The 24,863-nt window shown below is 35.2% G+C and overlaps 1 protein-coding gene across 1 annotated transcript; it reads right to left on the bottom strand.

Moving 5' to 3' along the window:
• Nucleotides 1-838: 838 nt before the first annotated feature.
• Nucleotides 839-1,919, bottom strand: LOC135136603 (snake venom serine protease KN3-like). Its single transcript, XM_064065962.1, has 2 exons — nt 1,772-1,919; nt 839-1,720 (listed from the first exon to the last, which is right to left on the bottom strand). Exons 1-2 carry the CDS (start codon nt 1,814-1,816, stop codon nt 848-850), a joined length of 918 nt encoding a protein of 305 aa, XP_063922032.1. The 5' UTR covers nt 1,817-1,919; the 3' UTR covers nt 839-847.
• Between the last annotated feature and the right edge of the window lie 22,944 nt (nt 1,920-24,863).

Raw genomic sequence — 24,863 nt, 5'->3', positions numbered from 1 at the left:
TTTGTTTTGAGCTTGAATCAACGAGAATTACTATAATACACTTGAAAAACGATGACTTTAAATGACAGATTAGAAATGAGGTGTTCATTCAAAAAAGTCATCAAGTTAACTTTGACATTTTGGTAAAAGAAAACGTAGCGAAAAACGCATGTGCATGATTAATTCCATAATTGACATTTGACAGTTGTTTGTGTTTCGTTGTTCAGTTTACTTTTCCGTGTTTTCTGTTTTCCCAAAAAGTCAGTTGTTTTCACAGTGAGCAACTATACTATTCTTGGAGCCATGGCTTACAGTTAGAATACCAAATGATTCTGGTTCAGAGTTATTATCGGAATGATGTTAAAGTTGATGGTGCAATGGCGAACACCTCAAGATATTGCTCAACGCTGAAGAAATAATGGAAAAAACACCAAAAAAGTAATTTCTTCAATTACATCAGCAACTTAATCTTTCTGTCGGAACTACCCACAAACTTTTACGCAAAGATTTGAAAGTCTGTCGTTACGATATGGATCACAGCAGTGCAAGGACTCTTATCAGTGGACTTCCCACGAAAATGAGAATTTTGCAATTGGTTTGTGAATATGAACAATAGAGAATTGGCGCAAAAAAATAATTTTTAGTGGTGAAGCATAGTTCATCTCAATGGGTACATAAACTCACAACATATGAGATCACATACATTTTTACCACATTTCGTGCATAAATTTGTTGATTATATAAATACTGTAACGGGTATGAGAAACTCTATTTCGGCTGAATGGTGGAGAGAAATGAATTGACATTTCCGTGTTAGATAGAAATATCAACAATATTTCTATAGCAGTACCTATTTTTAATTGTACCGCTATTTGTATATACAATAAAAAACTATTTTCGCGCTAATTGCAAGTAATAACTCCCTCGCCCAAAGCCGGATTACTTGACTGGCAGCGTTTCTCTTCATAGTATACTCTATGAAATCTAAATAAGATTCGACCTTAGTATACGTAGCAGCCAGTTTGGGCATAGCACACCCCCGACCTGATGAAATAATTCCGATGACCGTCTTCTCGTAAAACAATCCTCCTCCTGAGTCCCCACCACAAGCGTCTCGTCCACCTTCCTCTACTCTTGTGCAAATAATTGTCGAGTCCAGTACCGAAGTCGGCCAAGTTTCTCTACAAGTTTCCAGATCAACAATCGGCAATTCTACACAGCGTAGCGTCCTGTTGTAAAGTTTTTTTTTTTGTTGTGTGGTCAATCCCACGGGATTTTTGGGTGTTGCGGCACGGGGTTCTGTATGTCCTACACCTACCGCTATCGCTTCGGCGCATTTGTTAGTAAATCCTGGCTCAGGAAGTAAGGCTCTCTGCAGATACTTGTTTTCTTTAAACGGTTTGTTACTTAGGATAAGTGCGATGTCGTAGCGTAGTTCAGGGGATTCGACGTCTCCCATAAGGTATATGTTAAACTTTTCGTGACATATTGCTTTTATGGCGAATCTTCTTTGAACAAGTTCTTGATTATAACTGAAACCAGTTCTTAACAGGGTTCTGCCGCTGTGGATGTATCGAAATTTGATGCAATGGGCCGCTGTTAAGACCCACTGTTTAGAAATTATGGTGCCTCCGCACACCACATTAGTGAAAATTGCGACGGCGAATGGGTACTTTTCGTACTCGCACATGTCACCACCAACGATTCGTGGACTGAACAAATTTTTGTCTTTCGCTTGAACCTTAAATACAGAGTAAAGCAGATATAACACTGCTATTTCTTTTGGGCATACCATGGTGCAAGTCTGCTTTACTTTGCAAACGTCAAGATATGTCATCAATTCCACAGTGAGTATAGTGATGAAGATTTACAAAACAGTAAAATGTCACTCTAAAAAATTTACCCAAAAGTACCCTGGTCTCTGAAACACAGTAAAACAAATAAATATATATAACTTCTTCAAAATATTGTAAAATTTAATGTTTCAAAAAATGTCATGTAGTCTATCCATTATTGTCATTATGAGTAACATTTTTAAATTTCAATTTTTTTTTTTATTATTTGACAGATTGATAGATAAGTCTACGTAAAACGAATTATGCCTCCACTCACTTACATATCTTAACAAAGCTCATATAACATTTCTTGTCCCGAACGGTACATCTTATAGGCAAGTTTCAGAAAGATTGAATATCCCGAAAAGAACGGTATATTGTTCAAAAATTTATTAGAGAGGGTATATTGGAACGCCGAATATCCACACCTGATCACGTGCGATTAATTAATATTATTCGAGAGAATCTTTTCACTACCGCTGTTGAAGTAGTAGCTGTCAGCAATTTTCCTGGGACCTCCAAGACTGCGTATCGTCGTCTAATAGCAAATGGATCTCGAAGCTATGTATTAGTAGTGCAAAAAATTGGCCTAAACAAATAGCTCCTAAAAATACTGTTTTCTAAAATAATCTTGTAGTAAGGCACGCCATGCATCGGCAATGGCATTCAGGAGCTCCACCCGGTTTTTTCACCAATAGACCCCACATATTCTCTATAGGGTTCAAATCAGGACTATTACTCCATTCAAAGACGTGAATATTTTCGTTGTTTAATCATTCGACCACCATATATCCGTATGAACCGAATAATTGTCTTCTTGAAATATAAAATTTCCATTTGGAAAAACTCTAGCAGCTAAAGGAAGCAACACGTCTTCCAAAATGCTGAGGTACACAGGAATATTTAGTCTATCTTCCACATATAGCATTACTTGAGGACTAATCGCAGAAATCCATGCCCATATGTTTACAGAAAATGGACCAGTTTGCATGGTTGTTTCAACACAGCTTTCATTATAGCGGATATTTCTCGGTCTATACACTATGATGCGACCATTGCGAGACGTTTGAAAAATGTTTTCATCAGAGAAAACTGTTGTGTTAGCAGGCTGGGGGGAAAAAAAGAAGTGAATAGAATAACAAGACGAATTGTGAGAGTTGTCAATAAATACATTTTTCCTCTTAACAAGATAAATAAATAAATAATAATAAATAGTAATTTGAAATTACATAGATCATGACTGGACCGGAAGGAACACCTAATCCGGTAAAGGTAACGCATAGTCCGGCGATGGGTATGCAAGCTCATGTTAGTCCACCAGAAAAAATTACATTTTCTATGCCTAATACTTGACCCCAATGGAGAAAGCGGTTTGAGCGATATATGTCCATATCGGGACAGAATGATAAGCTGGAAGAGGAGAAAATAAATTTATTGGTGTATATCATGGGAGAGTAATCTGATGCTATTTTATTGCAAGCTTCAGTTAAACCAGTGACTATGTATTTAAAAGACCGGCAACCCCGTATCCCTATGCGTACCACTGAGAGAATATTCGCGGTTAGAGGGCGCCACAAAAAGCGACAAAAGCCCTCTAACCTTCAATGGTTGTTACTAATACCATTTCACGGGTTGTTGTCTGAACTCGTACAGCACAACTACTGTAAGAGAATCACTGTTGCAGCCGTTTTAGTTTGAAATTTAACAAGTCGGACGGCGCGGAAAATTACCGACACTTTGCGACTCGAATCAAATAAGGATGTGGGAACAAAATCTCTCCATAAGCTTCAAACTAGTATAACTTTATTATTAATTGACGAATTAAAAATGTAATTGTTAACATATATAACACAACTTTAAAAATACAATCTGCACCATATCTACTTGCTTCGCAAATGTTTAACTTAACACGGCGTTTTAACTGTGAAGGGGTTTTTTAAATGCATATGGTCTGCATAAAATTCGACAAACACATTTCGCCAATCATTTTCATTTAAGTATTCCATTACCACATTATTATCAGCAAAGAGCGGATTTCTGTCCGGCCTGGCAAGGCCAAACTCGGTACGGCTCGTGCGGGATGGAAATTCAGTGCAGGTACAGGCTGCACTTCGTTTATTTTAAAATAGAATAACGGTGCTTTAGCGATTACAATTTTTGATAAGTGTTAAAAAATAACATAGCGTATCCAGTCATTTTTTTCATTTTTAAATTGGTCGATAGCAATATAAAGTTTGAGCAGATTTTTTGTTCAATACTTAAAATACGTACACCGTTACGTGTTGGTCTAATTGTATGTTTTTATTAAAATATTTTAATAGAAATCAGGGTTTCATTAAAATTAATAAATTAACTGAAACTACAATCGATAATTTAAAGGATCGTAACGGTAGGTACTGTACACATAACAAAACACAATTTTGTGAACTGCTGTTTTGCAGTTTTATGAATGAATACCTTTCTTGGAAATTTGTGGGTAAAATCTTCTTTTGAAAATTTGTCGGCAATGTCTTTCTTGAAGATGTGCCAGCAATATCTTTGTAAACAGCATTATTTTGTGTCTTCCCCGCCTCCCTTTCCTAGTAATAAACTTAATAGGATTAACAAATTCTCCTTATACCTGTACCCACAGGTACTTTGGAATTGTACTGACAAATCGGTACAACCCCTGTCGTAGTAATTTTATGGTAGGTAGGTACGTACATATTAAAAACCGGGTTTTGAGATTTCATTTTTCAAATTTCAATAAGTGGGGCAAGAACGTCGTTCTTTTCTCATTGTTAACGCCAATAAATATTGTCGGGATGTTTGAGTTTATTATGTCTCCGCCGCCTAGGCCAGCTGCGGCGGCACCATTTGAGGTGCCGGCCGACAGTGCCGAAAGGGGCGGCTTGTATCTTAGCAGTGCCGAACATGTGTAAACGGCACTAAGAGTTGTACTGCAGTCGTCTGGACGAACAGACGTGTTTCAAAAAGCAAAGTCGAAAAAAGTAGATTAATTGAGGAATCGGAAATCTGAAAATTCTGAAACGTCAGAATTTGAAAAATTAAAAAATATTGAAAAACTGAAAAATCGAAAAGCCTAAAATTTAAAACATTGAAAAATTAAAATATCGTAAAATTGGAAAATGGAGAAATCTAAAAATCAAAAAATAAAAAAAAATAAAAATTGAAAAATCTAAAATATAAAAATCGAAAAACTAAAAAATCAACACATCGAGAAATCAAAACTCGAAAACTAAAAAAAATTGGAAAACTGAAAAATCGAATAATATAAAAATCTAAACACAGAAAAACCGAAAAATCGAAAAGTAAAAATCAAAAACCGAAAAATCGAAACATCGAAAAATTCAAAAACTGAGACATCGAGAAATCGAAAAATCAAAAGATGGAGAAATCGAGGAGTCGAAAAGTCGAAAAATCGAAAAATTGAGAAACCGAAATAGGCCAAAATCGACAAATCGAAAAGTTAAAAATGGAAAAATTGATAATTCGGGATCTCAAAAATTGAAAAATCGAAAATTTAAAAATTGGGAAAATAAAAACATTAAAATATAGAACAACTGAGAACTCGAGAAATCGAAAAATCTAGAATTTTAAAAATGAAAAATTACAATATCGAGAAGTTGAAAAATTGAGAAATCGAAATATAAAACGGTCGAAAAACTGAAAAATAATAAAAATATCATAATAACTATATCTACTATAATGGCCGTTCATTTTTGGAACGAAGTTCCTTACGGCAGGCTTGGAGGAGATAGGAATTTTGCTGCACGACCGAACTGAAACAAATGTGATCCTAAAACCGTAACGAAAACTCCGTGGAAAAATGGCCGCCTTACAAGTGTAGGTAAGCAGAGAAAAAAATGTTGTGCCTCGGTGGGATTCGAACCCACGTCTCCTTGGTCTCCAGGCACGAATGCTTACCACCACACCACGAGACGACTTATTTATTTTCTGCTTACCGACGTGTTATTGTGCCGCCACACAAGGTTGAAGGTCCGCACACGTGCAGCTACCTTACAAAGACACCGCCAACACGTGAAGACCGCACCGACAAAATATAAAAAATGTCCTAAACACTTTTCGTTCTCTCATCCCTTCTCTCTCTATTACCACTCCACCCCGCCAATGCATAGTATATACTCATGAATTCATGGACAAGCACGTGGCGAATACGCACATTATAGATACATTTTACTCGTGAGTAGCCACGTTTATTTTCATACAATTTCAAATCGTCAAAACAATAATAAATATAGTAACAATGGCAAAGCAGAGTATCAAAAAGCGTATAGGGAACGCGAAAAAGCTAAAAAAAATGAAAATAAGCAAGAAAGTTACGATATAAAGCAAACATATCCTCTAAACTAGTGACAATATTTAAAAAGTTTATTGATTATTTTTTTAAATAATTAAAACAAATTCTCCCTTGAATTCCAAACATTTAAATACATATATATATATTTTGATAATTCTACCTATTTTACGTAATTTATTATTTCCTAAAATACTGAATTTCCTAAATATTTTCCTGTACTTAAATAAAAACTAATCACCAAAATTTAAGAGAAAAATCAAGAAAACCTACATAAAATTGAGCACGTTTTTTTTTGCAAATTGTGTCGATTCTACATTAACCGAAGGAACTTCGTTCCTACCTGGTGTCCCACGACACCACATTTCTTTTTTTTTTTTATTTAAATAAAGGATGAATTTAAACGCATACACCAGGCATCCTCCAAAAATTGGGATTTACTGGCATGTTGTCAACATGTGCTTATCATAACAATAATTAAAGAAAAGCTGAAATTTGGTTAAATTTGGACAAAAACCTTTCACCAGTCCACCGTTCATTTGGGGATGGGCTATTTTGCTTTAACGTAATCGCACTGGCCACAAGTCTGATGAGTTGGTGTTCGTCCAGACTACTGTTAACGTAGTTCACAAGAAAAAAGGAGGGAGAGCCACTATCCACTATTACGTTTATGGATGAAGTGAAGTGAGGGGTAAGACGGAGCATTAGCCCCGCACTTGTCCATAAGGTTGCCTCTCTTTTAACTCTATACTCACTGGTTAAACCTAAGAGTTATGCTGAGTCATTACAGTGTTTTGAAAATCACTTTGTTCCAAGGAGAAATATAATTTTTGGGCGTTACAAATTTAATTCCAAAGTTCAGAAACCGGGGGAGTCAGTGGAGAGTTTCATTACTAGTCTTCATTCTCTGGCTGAAAGTTGTGACTACGGAGCACTAAAGGAAGAATTGACAAGAGATCGCATAGTGGTTGGAATGCTGGACTCCCGGACTAGTGAGCGTTTACAATTCCAAACAAATTTAACTTTATCTGATTGCGTATTGGCTGCGAAACAAGCTAAAATTCAGGCTGAGCAGAACAGAGAACTTCAAAACGACATGCATCAGCGTCAAGTTGCAAAATTGTCAGTCGAGACAAGAAATGCTAACAATGGTAGCAGTACGGGTGATATGAAGAAACAAAACTCGTTTCAGAATAAGTCTTTGAAGCATCAGTGTGATAAGCGCTGTCCTTTTTGTGGTCTGCAACCTCATTCCAGAGATAAGTGTCCTGCTAATGGAGTAGTTTGTCGAAAATGCAAGAAAAAGGGACATTTTGCTAGAGTATGTAGGAGTGTTAGGATTAAATCTTTGGAGTTACTTTCTGAAGAGGAAGACGTAGATCTTGTAGGGACGATTTATTTAAACCAAATTAATACTCAAGAATGGATCGCCTCCTTATTTGTTTCAGGGTTAAAGAGAGTTATTGAGTTTCTGGTAGATACTGGTGCTGACCTTTCTTGCCTACCCTTTCATTATGTGCCCGAGAATCTATTGTATAGAATACGTAAGTCAAATAATAGTTATTTATATAATTAATTCGTAAAAAAAAATTTACGTGGAGTTGATTTTGTTGACAAGGAGATTCTATGTTTATTGCAAACACGGCGTCTATTCACGGTGTCAACACGTATATTTTCGACCGCGGAAATGAATGAGGAAAATTGTGAAATTTCAGAAAACATTGTGAAGAAAGCGCAAAAAGCCAATGAAAATGTGTTACCTGGAACATCAGGATCCACATATGAAAAAGAATACAAAATTTTCCTTAATTGGAAGATTAAGAAGTGGCTTACTTCCAAAAATTGGTGAGTTATTCTGTTTATAAAATAATTATTTAACTGTGTTCTTCATTTTTAGTCAGAAAAATATTCACCCAGTTCCTTATGGTGAAAATACTCGATGGTCAAGACAACTTTAAGAGTAAACGACAACATAGACATTTCTAATTATCATGGTTTGACATATTTTTATAAAAAACCCAAAAGGTTATGTGGCAAAAAAATCCCGAGTTTTGACTGGCGAACAAGTCATGCAATTTGTAAAAGATGCTTCCAACAACAGATATTTACTTCAGAAGGTAAACTAAGTTATTTTTTGATGATTGTAATTAATTTAAATACGAATGTTTTATGCAGTAAAGGTAGTTGGAGGATGAGTGAACACAATTCTAGATTTTTATATAATACGTTATTCGGTGCTAGCAGAATGGAAGCAGAGGCAGAAATAATTTCAATAGAGGCACCTCCGAAAAGTTTAAGTTTGCCTGAATAGTTTGGTATGAATAGCAAGTTTGTAAACTGTAATTTGTATCTTCGTTATTAAATAAAATGTCAAAAAATAAATAAGTAGTTAAAAATAAACAATAATTTTTTAAAATTTTTGTTTAATTCGGTATAGCAAAATAGGGCATAATGAGAGGGCATAATAACTCTTTATGCCCGCTCATTGTGCCCCGGATATAAGATGCCGCTTTACGTTTATCAAATCATGGATATAAAACAAACATTATATACGAGTGAAAAATAAAATTATTTCTGGCCCGTCTGGGATTAAGCTGGGGGTTGTCGGTACTATGCCTGTTAATTTGATCCAAGGGGACAAACTGTTTAAGTCAGAGTTGTTTATTATTAAAAATTTGACAAAACCTATTCTAGGGAGGACTGGGATTATTAATTTAAATATTATTCAGTTTAAAAATAATGATGGCTTATTAAATTTAAATACTGTAGCTAATAATAGTTCATTAAAAGAAATTGTTTCGGAAAAGTTTCCAGGAATCTTTAGTAAAATCGGAACGTTTAAAACTGAAATGGAGATAAAAGTAAAAGAAGGTGTTCAACCTTATGTACAATCTGTACCGCGTATAGTACCCCTCGCCTTATTAGATTGACTAAAATTGGAATTAGAACGATTACAAAAATGAAATATAATAGAACCTGTTGATTATTATACTCCTTGGGTCAGTCCAATTGTAGTTGTGAAGAAAGGTGAAAAAATTAGATTGTGTGTGGATTACACCCGTTTATTTCCCAATAAACAAGGTAGAATTAATCTTAGCTAGATTAAAAGGGGCAGTTTATTTTAGTAAGCTGGACACTACATCAGGTTTCCATCAAATCAAATTAAGTAAAAATTGTCAAGATTTAACCACTTTTATAACCCCTTTTGGTCGATTTTTATTTAAGAGACTTCCGTTTGGGATTTCTTGTGCCCCAGAATATTTTTCCTTGTTAACTAAAATTCTAATTGGAATAGAAGGTGTAATTAGTCATATTGATGATATTTTGATTTTTGCTGCTACTATTGAAGAACATGATAAAATATTAAACGAAGTTCTTTCTCGAATAGCTGCTGAAGGGATTACATTAAATAAAGATAAATGTGTATTTAGAGTTAAATCCTTGCAATTTTTAGGTCATCAAATTTCTGACAAAGGTATTTCTATTGATCCAGACAGAATTTCTTCAATCAATAAGTATCCAGAACCCACAAACAAAAATGAATTGTTACAATTTTTGGGAATTATTAATTTTTCTAGTCGCTTTATTCCTAATCGTTCAGAGATTTTAGAGCCACTAACTTCGTTGTTAAAGAAAAATGTAACTTTTATGTAGGGTGTTTCTCAAAAAGAATCGTTTGAGACAGTTAAACACTTATTACAGATTAGTCCTTGTTTAGCGTATTTTGATTCTTCTAAGAAGATTTTTATTTCTGCAGATGCTTCGTCGTATGGTTTGGGTGCATGTCTCATGCAATGTAATGAAAACAAAAAAGAAATTATTGCCTATGCTTCTAGATTACTCTCACCTACTGAAAAAAGATATGCTCAGATTGAACGCGAAGCACTTGCATTAACTTGGGCAGCAGAAAAATTTCGAGAATATATCACCGGAATACGAATAACTTTTGAAACGGATCACAAACCATTAACTCAAGTTTTACAAACAAAACCCATAGATGATTTAACACCTCGTTTACAGCGTTTCAGAATTAGATTAATGAGGTTTGATTATGAAATTTATTATGTACCAGGAAAAGATCTAATAGTAGCTGATGCGTTATCAAGAAAATTTTCAGGAGATTCGCGTAGTCCAGAGGATGACGAGTTGGCTCATGAAACGGAGGCACATGTTAATTTGATAGTACAATCTGTTGAAGTAAAACCATACTTTATTGAGGAAATTAAACAAGAACAGGCCAAAAACTCTATATGTCAAACGTTAAAGGATTATTCTATAACTGCTAAGACTAAATTAGAGGAGAATATACGTCCTTACTACCAATATCGATTTGAAATTTCTTTTGTCCACGATATATTGTTGCGAAATAATAGAATAATTATTCCTAGTTCTTTGCAGTTGAGGTGTTTAGAATTTTTACATCGCGGGGATTGTTAAATGTCGCGCACGAGCGAAAACGTCTGTGTAGTGGTTAGGTCTTTCTTCACAGATTGAAAATTTAATTAGAAATTGTCCTCAATGTGTGGAACATAAAATTAATTTTAAAGAACCTTTCTTAAAGGATTCATTTCCCGAACGTCCGTGGCAAAAAATTGCACTAGATTTGTTTAAAATTGATAGTTGGTACTTAATAGTGACTGATTATTACTCAAGATTCTTCGAAATATTCAAATTAAATAAAATAACAGAATTCATCATTATTGCTAAACTGAAGACATTATTCAGCCGCTTTGGCATTCCTGAAATTGTAAGGTCAGATAATGGTCCACAATTCCAAAGTGAATTTAAAAAATTTGCTTATGATTATGATTTCCATCACATTACTAGTAGTCCTTACTTTCCTCAGTCTAATGGTTGCATTGAAGCGGCTGTAAAAATAGCCAAGAGTCTTATTAAAAAAATCCTGACGGTTTAGATTTAGCTTTATTGGCTTATCGTACTACACCATTAGAGTGCGGATATAGTCCTTCCGAACTTCTCATGAATAGGAAACTACGGTCACATTTGCCTATTTTGCCAAGTCAATTAAATAAAGCTGTTAACGCTAAATTTGTTTTTAAAAGGGAGGATAAGGCTAAAGATAAAAGTATTGACCAATTTAATAGAAGACATAGGGCCCGAAATTTATCAGAACTGAAACTAGGGGACAGTGTTTGGGTAATTGACTTACGAATATATGGGAAAATAATAGAGGTCTTAAGAGAACCACGGTCATACATGGTGGAAACTAATTTTGGAATCTATCGGCGCAACCGATATCATTTAGTTCCAGCTCCTTATTATATTTTACCACCTCCGCTCATTTCGACATTGCCTCAGCCTCAGCCTTCTGAAAATAGTGTCAACATTGATTCAAAATTAATGAATAAAAGTTCCAGAGAAGTCAGCACCAATATCACTACAGGAATTCATAATTCATCTGATAATGTTGTGTCGTCACCTCCATGGTCTGTTCCTCCTCTGCGGCGATCAACTAGGAATTCAAAGAGGCCTGCTTATTTGAAAGACTACGTAACCTAGCTTAAAAGGGGGGGATGTTGTGTTAGCAGGCTGGGGGGAAAAAAAGAAGTGAATAGAATAACAAGACGAATTGTGAGAGTTGTCAATAATAGTATATTATTAGCCAAGGTTGCAGAGCCAAGCATTCTAGACCGAGCGCAAATTAGAACCCGAGACGCGCAGCGTCGAGGGCTCTAAGTGCGAGGTCTAGAAGTGGCTTTGCAACCGTGGTTAATATACTATTTTTTTCACTAGTAGAAACCATAAGACAATAAACTGAAAAATAAACGTTCAATTTTTTGACGCAACGTGATTTTGTTTTGATTTCTAATCAAACTTGATCTAAATCTTCAACACAAAGAAAACCGTTTATACTTGTCGCTGAGTTAATCATTTGATCTTCTACCGTCTACCAACTACCATGCGTATACTCAAGTAATGTTTGTAGCACACATTTGTTCATTTTTTAAGAAATAATCACATCAAACATTGCGTACATAACCTCAATTTTTCTTTTTGAACCCGTGGTAGCAAAAGTTGAATTTGCTACCACTAAATGAGTCGACATTTGCAAGCGTCCAGGCTGCTAGTGAAAAAATACATTTTTCCTCTTAACAAGATCTTTTACTGATAAAACAAAAACTATCCTACTTTTCCAGTTTATCCAATGCGAACCCCATTCTTACTTCTTAAGTAATTCATTACTGCAATTCCATTCCTTTTCAAGTAATGAGTAATTGTAATGCATTACTTTTCAGAAAATGTAATAAGCAATTGTAACGAATTACCTTTTTTGAATGATTCATAGAATAGAACTAATTTATTACAATAAAAAGAAACAAATTTATTGTGATTAAACGTCACAGTAAATGTTGAAATTGATCACAATTTTGTTCAAGGCACATGTTCACTCTCTTTTGAATTTCAAAAATGCTTTGTAACATCCTTTCGTCAATGCTTTGGATCCAATATTCAATTTCATGTTGCAACAGGAAATCCTGACTGCTGAGACAATCTTGTCGAAGATATTTGCGGATTCTGCTCCAGTCGTCTCAAATCATCAACAACTTGCTCATACAGTCTTCCACGAGAATGACTGTACTTAATTCACACTTGAAAAATGATAAAACAATAAGAGCGATGACATTAAATGACGTTAATGACAAATGAGAACTGTCATAATAAGGCTTAAATTATTTAAGGCGAAGCAGAATTTTTGAAATCCATGGCCAACTACACCCTTATTAGAATCATTTATAAAACCCCTCTACTAAACTTACGCATGATTACGGAAATCAATAAAAATGTATTAGCTTAATTATGCTGTTTAATTTGGGATTATCATTTAAAAAAAATTAATGTGACATTTCAAATCGCAACCACATTTAATTTAAGACATATTATTAAGTTAAAATTCGGCGATTGTCAAACAATAATGTCAGACTGACAGTGTACTGCATTGGAAAAAACGATCCACCAATAAAAATCTATTCCCTCGTTTGCTGCACCCTTATTTCTATATTACCTAGATACACTAGTTTTGTCTAGATAAATACTTCTAAAATGTGCGCATTAAAAAACTTACAAAATCTTAAATACTATATTTCATGTAAACTCCAATAAATGATATTCTCGCTAAACTATCTCGTGATAATTCTTCTTTGGTTTCACAGTCATTGTCATCGTCATCGGCGGACACACACATGGTATACAGGCTCACAGAAGTGGTGACCTTCTGATTGTCCATTTTTGCTTTACTGAAAATTAACCATCAGTAGAATTTACGTTCTTCAGAAAAACTAAATTTACTTACAATTTATAAAATGCTACCTATATTACACCATCATCAAATCTAGTGGACACATACACATCGTATAGAGGTTTTTCAAAAGTGATGATCTTCTTATCGCCTACACCTATAGGAAGTGCATTTACCAACGAATAAAATTCCTTGCTTGTCTTCACTTGAAATTTGTTAATGATATATTTTCTGGAAGCGTCCCTAGCCAGCTGTTGCAGCAAAGGCACTTTTGGTAGAAGTGCAATCTTCTTTGCAACCATTTGTGGCACTTTTGGTGTGCTCAATAGGGCTTTTGTCAATACAGCGTTGGCAAAAAAATTCAATAGGTCCATTGCACCATCAGCGAGTAACCGACCACACCGTGTTTCTAACCATTCCGAAAATTTATATACTTGAAAGCATATGCTTTTTTTAAGTAATGCGGCGAAAGTTTCAATGCATAAATCAATGTCAACAATGAATGAGACCATTATAATTTTATCAAAATAGTGACTTTTAGGATGAAATGGAATTAATTCTTGTTGTAAGCCTAGGTCAAGTAGGGTTCTAAATAGTACACAATAGCCGAATCTTCTGTAGATAACGTGGCACATTTCCTCCGTACACTGCATACCATACTCCACCATAAACAAAATTAACCATGTTACTTCTAGCTCCGAACTTCCAAATTTACAAACAAAGCTGCCGTCCGCATTTTCGCAAAAATCTACGACACAATTAAAGTAGCAATGGTCCGTCGAATCCAGCAGATACTGCATCCTTTTAATAAAATTAGACACGGAATCAAAAATTAAGTCAAACATCTCTCCTGTTTCCAGCGCCAATCCTATAGCCTGTGGACATCGCTCCACCAGAAGTTCGAAAAAATAGAAACTCCTACGGATCAAAGTTTCTAGGAAAAATGTACAATCCTCATCCTCGTTTACCACGAATTCAATGTCAAAATCCACTAATTCGTCGATCAGAAGAATTTTGATGTCACTGTTGTTTTTAGACGGTTGTATGTAGTGTAGGTTGTTGATAAGATTGAAGAACGCCCAAAGACTAATCTCCTTGGAAAAGTGTGCATCATCAAACGTGTACAAAAACAACTGCTCGAACACGAAGTCTGACACTTTAGCGTAGCTGTACTCAAAAACGAAATCCAAGGCATTATGTAAAAAATATTCATTACAACTTTCTAGTGACGGATCTGCGCCATAATATAGTAACATAGCTACCATCTCGTCCAAGGAATCGTCGTACTTGCCTTTGAAATGAAATGCTTCCAAAATAAGGTAAAAAAGGGTTTTATTCGATTCATCGATATAGTTTGGGTCCAATCCATGATCGAGGCAGAATTTTATAACATTGATGTTTGTGGCATAACAGCCTGGAAAGTTCACGATGGGAAGAGTGTCCAAAGGGAGTCCGTTTCTGATTAAACCATAGAGGAAATGTGGGTCTAACCATTCATCGAGGTCGAAACATTTTAAAGTACAGGAGAGTTCAACGGGAGTTGCGAAGGGGAGCAGGTGGTCGAACATTTCTTTCCTGAAATGAAAATAAGTTAGTCGTTTCTCCATCCACAAAGAAGTGCAGTCTGAATATAGTTATCACATGTTTCAACAACTTTCTGGTCAAAACAGTCTGATCGACGCACGACTAGTTACAAAAATTTGTTAAATATTATATAAAGAGGATATGTTAAAGATCTTATCAGGTCCAGCACTCGCCTCATCATTCAGAGTGTAATGAGTGCTGAGAAGAAATAGGACGTGATTACATGTAAAACGGTTGTCTAACTTGTATTAAAACGGTTTTTGCTGTGACTGACATTAGTTTTTGTCAGAAAGAGTAAAAATTTTGAAATTTGAGAACGATATGCAAATTGATTAAATATATTTATATTGTTATAAATTTATTTTATGATTAATATTACCACAAATTCGATGCTGACAAATGCAGGATAAAATATTAAGGTAAAACCGTACCACAGAACAATCAATAAAATTATTTGTTCTTATCTGTATTCAAGATTTTGAGGTTATGATAGCATTTTGTTGAAGTCTTCGTTGTAGTCCAATAGTTAATTGACACTGCCGCTATTTTATTCTTTATTTTTTATTTTTAAGGAAAATTGGATTCTTTTGCTAGCTAATTTACTCAAAAAAGTATAATTTTAACTGCTTATTTAATTAAAGATGTTAAATATTTATAACAACAAAAAAAAACGGTTCATTACACCTTTAATCAGCCTCCTGTTATTTGGAATGTTTTGACCTGTGTAGTAATTAAAGTTTAAAAAATGAAGAACAAGTACATTTTCTTGTGCAACCAACTGCAATCTATTGAGAACACGCAGTTTAAAACACTTATTCCCAGAAACCAAAGCTTAAATTCGGTATGTAATAATTAGGGCCCGGACTTAGGTTTTTTGCCTTTTTTTTCCTTTTTAAGGCATTTACATGAAACTTAGATATAAATGTGTTTCGCAAAAAATAACGTTATTTGAGCCTACTTTATAATTGCCTAATTGCCTAAAATGAGAGTATGTGACCTAAAACTGCTCTTTGTGGCCTAAAACGTCCTAAACCTGCTGCTTTGCGGTAATTTCACAAACATCCAGACAATGGGTGAGCCGAAAGCAGACCCCTCCCGGAAACAACACTAATAAAGTGCGGTAGCTCTTTGAAAGACGTCTTACGCCTTTCCTTTCGATTGTAATATTTTATCTTACAAACAAGTTTGTAACACATTTTTATTAGTTCTTTTGTAAATGCACTTCCGCTAGTGCCATTTGCCATATTTCTGACATTCAGTTAAAATTGTGTCGTGGTGTAAGTTTGGTGTTCTCTTGTATAGTGAACCAAGAGCTATAAGGTTATATGGCCATCATAAAAGTAGTTGACCGCAAATAAATACCCCCTTTGTGTGGTTCTTACTAAGCTTACCGGTTGGCAATAAATCATCTTCTAAACATTTCTTGCTCATATTGAACAGGGCCGGCTTTCAAAGCGAGTGGTTATTTCGGAACCCTCAGCGGCTGCAGGTAGTAAAGAAATAGTGGAGTGGTGGATTTTCATATTTAGTGAAAGCCGCCCCTGAACGAAACCAGAAGAGCCGGTCGAGCTGCAGTGGACACGTTATTTACGACCCTAAAACCTTTTCTATTGTAAACAACTTAACTTCGACACAATGGGATGATTTTATGATGGCCATATAACCTTATAACTCTTGGTTCACTATACAATATTTTTAAACGTCGTGATGCCTAAAGAAAAAACCTCTAACACAGTTAAAATTAACCACTGGCTCAAATCCGTGGATGACGGCAATATCTATCAAATTGCCAACGATGCCAGAGGATTATTCTGTGAAGCATGTGGCAAAGTGGTAAGTATGTAAACACGATTTTCATCAATTTGTTATTGTTTAAGTAACATACTATATTATTTAATTTTAATGTTGAATATTTAAGTTTAAGTGTGAAAAGAAGTCTCATTTGGAACAGCATGAACGAGGGGACATTCACAATGAGAACGTAAAAAAACCATTGCGTCAAAGTTTGTTATACCAACAATCCACTTCTGGGACAGCAAATCGGGAATTTAATTTGGAAATGTGCAACGCGCTAATTGCTGCTAACATTCCATGGAACAAGTTGTCTTGTCCCAAACTAAAAGAGTTCCTACAAAAATACACTGGAAAACACATCCCGGATGAGTCCACGCTTCGAAAAAATTACCTAGAGCAGTGTTTTCAAAACGTAATTGAAGAAATTGTATATTTTAAATGATTGGACTAATTTTTTTTTCAGACTGTTGAAAGAATTAAAACTTACATTGGGGACAACGATATTTGGATTTCTGTCGATGAAACAACAGATACAGTAGGCAGATATATGGCCAATATGATAATTGGAAAATTAGATTGTGAAACGGCTAGTGTCCCAATTTTGCTTAGTACAAAAAAATTAGAAAAAACCAATAATCTTACCATTTCACGATTTGTAAATCAAAGTTTGGGTAAATTTAAACCTATTTAAATAATATCTACTTAAATTTTACATCATTTTATTATAATATTTTAGGTGTACTGTGGCCTGCGGGCATCAAATATGATAAAGTCAAGCTTGTAGTGACAGATGGTGCAGCGTATATGCTGAAGACCGGAACGAATTTAAAAATATTTTACAAAAATCTGCAACATTTGACATGTTTGGCGCACTGTTTGCACGTTGTGTGTGAGTCAGTACGTAACCAGTACGAAACTGTCGACGGGTTAATTTCGAATGTTAAAAAAATATTTTTAAAAGCTCCAACTCGAGTTGAATTTTATAAACAGACCTTGCCCGATATTCCACTACCACCGCAGCCTGTATTAACGAGATGGGGGACATGAATAAGGGCCGCATTATTTTACGGAGATCATTTTGATGACATACACAAGGCTTGAATTAAATTGTTTCATTTCTGTCAATTGAATAAATATTTCAGGTAATCATGACTTTTACCACAGGACATGCACGATGCATTGAGTTGGCACAAATATATGTTAATAAACCACAACTGAAGAACGACTTACTTTACATTAAGGCCAATTTTAAAATATTATCGGACAACATACCAAAATTGGAAGCGATTGGTCTGCTACTAACGCTGTAGAAATCGTAACGCAAACATACAATTCATTAAAAAATGGTTCAGGGAAGGTTTCCAAAATCGCGTTCAATAAATTAAAAAGTTTGGAAAAGAATCCCGGCTTTAAATTTACCAAAAAAATTAATAATTTATTGTCTGGCGAAAATGTGGACATGAGTCCCGAACCCATTGATTGCGACTGGACACATTTTAAATTTGCTCTAATTGCATCAGTTGATGCAGAAAAATCGTTTTCAAGCTTAAAAAATATCTTAGCAAATAATCGCACATCAATCTAGAAAATCTAGAGCGATATATAGTTTGTCATGCGAATGCTTCGCTTGAATAAATTATTCAATTTATTACAGTCAAACAGTCATATTCAAATATTTAAATCTTTAAATAATTAAATATATGTATTATGTTAATTAATATTGTGAACAACTCTTAAACAATATAAAGACTAAAAAAAATTGTTTTAGTTGCTTTGAAATTTTGAAGATTTCAGATTTGTATCAACCTATTTGAACCTATTTCAACATTTTTATAACCTAATTTGAAGTTTTTTAAAGCCTATTTTAGGCGCCTTTTTCGACATTTTTTGTGACCTAAAATCCCGGCCCTAGTAATAATGTATACTTGTAATCATTGTCATACCACTGATGGTTTAACACACTAATAAACTTTTGTGAATTCCGTCAGTGTTTATTTAAGTGCCGCGTACACAGTTGTTTGTATTTCCAGTCGACTTTGGATTCAGGAAATTTTATAAATTAATGCACGCAAAACTTATATAGCGTGTGTAACTCTACTGTAAATGCCAGTTACCACCAAGAAATACAGCTTTAGTCTTACCTTCCATATTTAATGGTGTCCACAACTAGCATAGTTGTAACATGAACATCCACTGTACAGAAAATGTGAAGTTTTGTTTCGACAAGACTTTTGAATAATTCGTAGCGTCCTTCACTGATGGCCATGTCGAACTCTTTTTGTAGCTGTAACTAACATATAAAAACACTTATTTCTGTTTTACTGCAAGGGAGAAACAAAACTGTTTACCATCATTTCCTTTTTTCTCAAAATTTGTTTTGTCGAGACTCGAGAGCTGAACCTGAGCATATACGGCACATGGAATAACTGGCAGAGGCAGTGATGGTGGATGGTGATGATGTGCCCTATGTGTGTATCAGACCCCTACCAGAATCCAAAGGGGGGTTAAAACCAGTGGTGGGTGTCAAACAATGATGCAGCAAAACGACAGAGGGTGAGGGGGAGTTTATTTACTTACGTAGCCGGTCGCCGCCCCGGTTGAAAATATTTACAAAGCCCAAATTATAGATGCAAATGTTTTTACTCACAGTAATTTTGCAACAAATATGATATAAGAAATAGGTTGCCTTTAAAAAAAACTGCTGTTTCAATTCTTCTTGTGCATAGAAATGCAGTACTTTACCATTTTTAACGCCACTGCACTATCCGCTGAATGAATCACTGAATGAATCATATGTACAACCATGCTGAAAGAGCACTACAGTTTTCTTGCTTCATCTCACTTGCCCTGTACTAAAAGACAAGGACAACCTTAGATTCAACACTTACCTGCCAAAAGAAGGGAACAGCTTGTTTTTTAACAAAAGAAGCACGGTAGGAGCTTACTTACTGAGTGATAATTATTGTTGGTTTACAATCACCAATCACATCGATTTATGGCTTAGGCAAATGCAATTCTGAAATACACTTTAATAGTAAAACATATTTTGTTTTGTGTTGCACATGTAATGAAGAACTTATTTGTTGTTTAATTACTTATTTTCTACTTTATATAACGGAGAACGTAATATCGAAGTTGGTGTTGAGCACATGCAAGAACATTTTATATTCGATTTCGATTTTTAATTTGATTTATTTTTCCTGAGTTTAGATTGTTCTAAATATATAAAGCATTTTATAGCATGAACTGTGTAAGTCTGATTCTTTGAACCATTGGTCCTTTCAGGGAAACAAGCCAGACGAGAGGTTAAACCAAAAAATATTAAAAAAAAATAATTTATTATATTTTATAACCAACACGATCTCTTTCAAAAGTAGTTATATTCTCTCAACTTTCATTTTTTTTGTCTTTGTAAATTTTAATTTCCTTTAGCTGAAAGTGTATCAGAGTCCGTTAAACATACAGGGTGATTCAGCTTAAATGACGAGCTTACCCCTTTCTTATAGGCGCCCCAACATACAAAAGTTCTTTTTCAAAATGCTATAAATCCAAGTTCACTTTTCTTTTCGAAACGTCAGTTTCATTGTTATATAAATAATCACAAGACGTTTTAAATCACTGGTTACTATTTTCCAACAAAAAACAAAATGATCTGTAGAAGATTTTCGATGTGATCTAAGGATGTGACCACCCTCTGCCCACAATTAAACACCTCACGCGTTCTAACATTTCGTAGGTACTTGTCCAATTCGTTCTTGCAACTCAACCATATTTTCAAACAAAACAGTTACGCAGTTTGTACTATCCTACGTTTACTTGCACAGCCACATATCGACAAAAATTTATCATACGTGCTACATCTACTAGAATATCTATGATAGTCTCTCTCTTTGCAATGAACACTTTTTTTATTAATAAATCGCGAGTGGCTCTCCTTAAATTGTTCACTACAATTTTATAGTCTTTAGGCACAGAACAATTTTTGATTAAATATTCAACTGAATTCATTATTTTCATTTAAAACCAAACAATTTCACTGGTACAGATGAAACTTAGCTTCCGTAGTTGAATTAGTATCAGCGGACACTGTGTCAAATGTGCCCCGATTCCAGCCAAATGCAGCGACTAGAGGTACGGTTTCCATGACAACGGAGTAGACACAATGTCTAAACCCAATTACAGGACAGCATATTACAAAAAAAAGGAGGAATATTAAGCGCATATAAATACAAATCAAAAATTCTAAAAGTGAAATACAAGTGCCCAGTTAATACCATTAAACTAAGTTAGCAACTTAAGCAGAAAAATAAATAAAACAGTAAATAAATACAAATTAAAAATTTTGAAAAAGAAATGTAAGTAAGTATCCAGTTAATATTATTGAACTAAGCTAGCAACTAGAACAGAATAAAAGTCATCTATGAGTTTATTGGCACATTTACACATAATACATAGTTTAGGCGCTCGAGCTAAAACATTGGTGCCGGACGTGCTAATATTAAAACTATTAACAAATCTTGCTGAAAAACGTGGAACATGAAACTGTATTTTAGAGTGTAAAATAGAGCAGTCGATTTTATTATGAACCAGTTTAATCAAAAATTTAGCACACTGTAATTTAGGTCTAGACGAAAAGAACTGCATGACGTTAAGTTCATATCAGTGCCTCTACGGGGATAGGACCCATCCATCTTGAATGAGAGAAACTTCAGACATTTTCTTTATATCTTGTCGAGCATCATATGCTGATTCATGTAGATGGGGTACCAGACTAATGAGGCATATTCAATTTTACTCAACACAAATGCAAATAAAAGAGATTTAGAAACGCGCATTATAAAACCCAATGATTTATTTGCTAAATTAATTAAGTCTTCAATGTGTATCTTAAAAATTATCGCAGAATAATAAGTTACACCCAGATCTTTAACAATTGACTTTAACTCTAAGTTCAGGCCATTAATAGTATAAAAAGTATCAATAGGATTGGATTTACGCGTATTTGATACATAGATTCGTGTAATGCATGCCAGGGATAATTGCATAGTTCTTGTATTGGCCTTTCTGACTCTGACATCATAAGAACGCGCTCAAAATCAAAAGCCATAAAGGTTGTTTGTAATGTATGTAATGCAAATATGGCTCAATTCAAGGATGTCAAGGCATTAATCACTTCAATACAGACTGATTTTTTAGTTTCACGTAACCAATTGAGAGAGGATTTGGAGAATGAAGTCGCAACATTGAAAGAATCACTCATCAATCAACCTAACAACCAGTTTGAGGTGAGTTGCTGAAGTGATGGAGAGAGAAAAACGCAAGAATAACTTAATCCTCTATGGAGTGCCGGAACAGTAGAGTTCCCTCAACAACAGTCAACGCGCTGATTTAGATCGATCTGCTGCATAGTGTTTTGGAATTAATTAAACCTGATCCTATTGTTCCTGAGTTTAAATTGCAGAGACTAGGAAGATTTTTGCCTCACAATTCAAAAACCAGATCTCTCAAGATCACATCTAAATCGCTTTGGGCGTTTGTTCAATCCAAAAAAGGGGGTACTAGAATTCCTGGGGTGATGCATTTTAATGACTCACAACTTACTTCACCAGGAGAAATTGTAAACGCATTTGGTGAGTACCTACTTCAGCAGTGAATTCATTGTCTCTAATGACGACCAATGCCCCTCTTTTGCTTCTGACAAGTCGACTCAACTATTTGTCTGTATTGACTCTCTAACTGAAAATGATGTTTCTCTAGCCTTGAAAAAATCAAGGAACTCTTGTACTGCTGGGCTGGATGGCACTCCTAGTTTCCTACTGAGTGATTGTGCATGTATCTTTGCCCATCCCTTGCTAAAGTTCTTTAATTTCATATCATATATATCAACATGTTTTTTTTCAGGGAAGATCTACGATTACAAACCTAGCGTGTTTCTCCCAATATGTTTCTGTTTGTCTTGATAACAGGGGTCAAGTTGACACTATTTATACGGATTTTCGTAAAGCATTTCACCAAATTGATCATTATATCTTGATTGTTAAATTACAATAGTTTGGCATTTCCACACCCCTGATCAACTTCCCGTTCATATCTAACGAACAGAGTCCAAGTCGTTAAATATCGTAACTTTTAATCACAACCACTTTCTCCTACCTCCGGTTTACCGCAAGGATCGAATTTAGGTTCATTATTGTTTCTCTGATGGCCTCGAGTTGTTTATGGAGATTAAAAATATTAACGATAGCATGATTCTTCAAGCTAATATTCAAATTATTCTGCAATGGTGTATTTGTAATCGTTTATCTCTTAACCAAGACAAATGTTTCGTTGTGTTTTATTCAAGAAAACTTAATCCTAGTTTAAGCGATTAATTTTCAAAAAAATAATAAAAAAACAAAACATTAGCGAAACAGCTAAACACAAGCGCAATAGTCGAGCAGCAGGTGAATCCCAGGCCAGCGCGCATTCTCGAGTGCCTCACACTCTAGCGACGTGGACAGGCAGCGGCTCGCAGTATCACCACTTCCACCAAGGCGCCAAATTCAAATTCTTGAACCGATTGCTAACACGGCCATTCTGACGTAAGCTTCGCTCTCGAAGCTTCCAAAATAAAGGGCCACGATGCTCTTGGACTGGAAGGGGTGACGGCTTCATTATACCTAGAGATACAACAAGTATCACAAAACAATTAATACTCCAATAATGGTAGGGAGCACACTCGGGCTCTCATACCAAAAAGCTCAATTTCAAATTGACTCATTCAGGACAACTTTTTTTTTTTTCACAAAAATGTATCTTTTGACACCGAGATGTATTTCAACCTCCTCGTCAACAACAATTTACATTTTGACACCGAGATGTATTTCAACCTCCTCGTCAACAACAAATTACATTCTGACACCGAGATGTATTTCAACCTCCTCGTCAACAACAAATTACATTTTGACACCGAGATGTACAGGGTCATCAAAATTGATTGAGAGAGTTGGTACCCCCTGTTTTTGTCGTGAAGTTTGTCAACCTTATGACAGATTTGTTTAAGGTTATATGGCAATGAATTCAGTGGCGTGACACTTCAAAATCTGCCAACTAATGTTTTTACCAAAAAAAAAGTCGAAAAAAGATGCCAGTGAGTTTTGAAATTTGAAATTTGAAACTTCAAATCTGACAGCTAATATTTTTATACAACTTAATAAACCAAATTATTCAAGTTCAGGTTTACCAACTCTCTCAATCAATTTTGATGACTCTGTATTTCAACCTCCTCGTCAACAACAATTCACATTTTGACACCGAGATGTATTTCAATCTCCTCGTCAACAACAATTCACATTTTGACACCGAGATGTATTTCAATCTCCTCGTCAACAACAATTCACATTTTGACACCGAGATGTATTTCAACCTCCTCGTCAACAACAATTCACATTTTGACACTGAGATGTATTTCAACCTCCCCGTCAACAACAATTTACATTTTGACACCGAGATGTATTTCAATCTCCTCGTCAACAACTCAGGGGGTCAGAACACACCTACTGAAGTGTCACAACTCAAAACAGTTTCGATTCAGGTAATAAAGATCAATGAATACTTACTTATTTAGTGTCAATCAGGTCCAAAATCTCGCCCATGTTGACAGCTATGGACCATTCTGACGGCCACAATCTCAGCTGTTCTTTGGCAGCTTTTACAATTTTATGTTTACGGGTCTCAACGCGTTTCAGCTCATACCTTCCTTCGTTTGTGATGTGCACCATCTCGTAAGGACCCATATACTCAAAATCAGTTTTACTGGCATGCATTTTACTGGATCGGTGAACCAGAACAAAGTCACCAACCGAATACCTGACTTGGTCACAACGCTTGGTGTTCAGTGCGGCGATCTCCCCGTGACTCTGGGTCTGAAGACGTTCTCGCACTCGTTCGCGATCTACTTACAAATTTCGAACAGGTGTCACATCTTGACCAAGATTGTTCACAACAGCCTGAATTAAAGGTGTCTTTGTCTCAAGGCCCATTAAGGCTCGCATGGGAGTGGTGTTGGTAGATTTTTGAACAGTGGTGTTGAGAACAAGTTGAATCTTCCACAGCA

Source organism: Zophobas morio, unplaced genomic scaffold (genome assembly GCF_036711695.1).
Source record: "Zophobas morio isolate AGI-343-1 ecotype UQ-CSIRO unplaced genomic scaffold, CSIRO_AGI_Zmor_V1 ptg000026l, whole genome shotgun sequence".
Classification (NCBI taxonomy): domain Eukaryota; kingdom Metazoa; phylum Arthropoda; class Insecta; order Coleoptera; family Tenebrionidae; genus Zophobas; species Zophobas morio.
The sequence above is the reverse complement of the archived record's forward strand: the minus strand, read 5'-3'. Positions and strand labels throughout refer to the sequence as shown.

What these genes read in the sequence shown, in the direction of transcription:
- LOC135136603 (XM_064065962.1), bottom strand. Translation starts at nt 1,816, where the DNA reads ATGACATATCTTGACGTTTGCAAAGTAAAGCAGACTTGCACCATG. An exon ending in TAAAGCAGACTTGCACCATG is followed by an intron (nt 1,721 to 1,771) that starts GTATGCCCAAAA and finishes TCTGTATTTAAG; the next exon opens with GTTCAAGCGAAAGACAAAAA.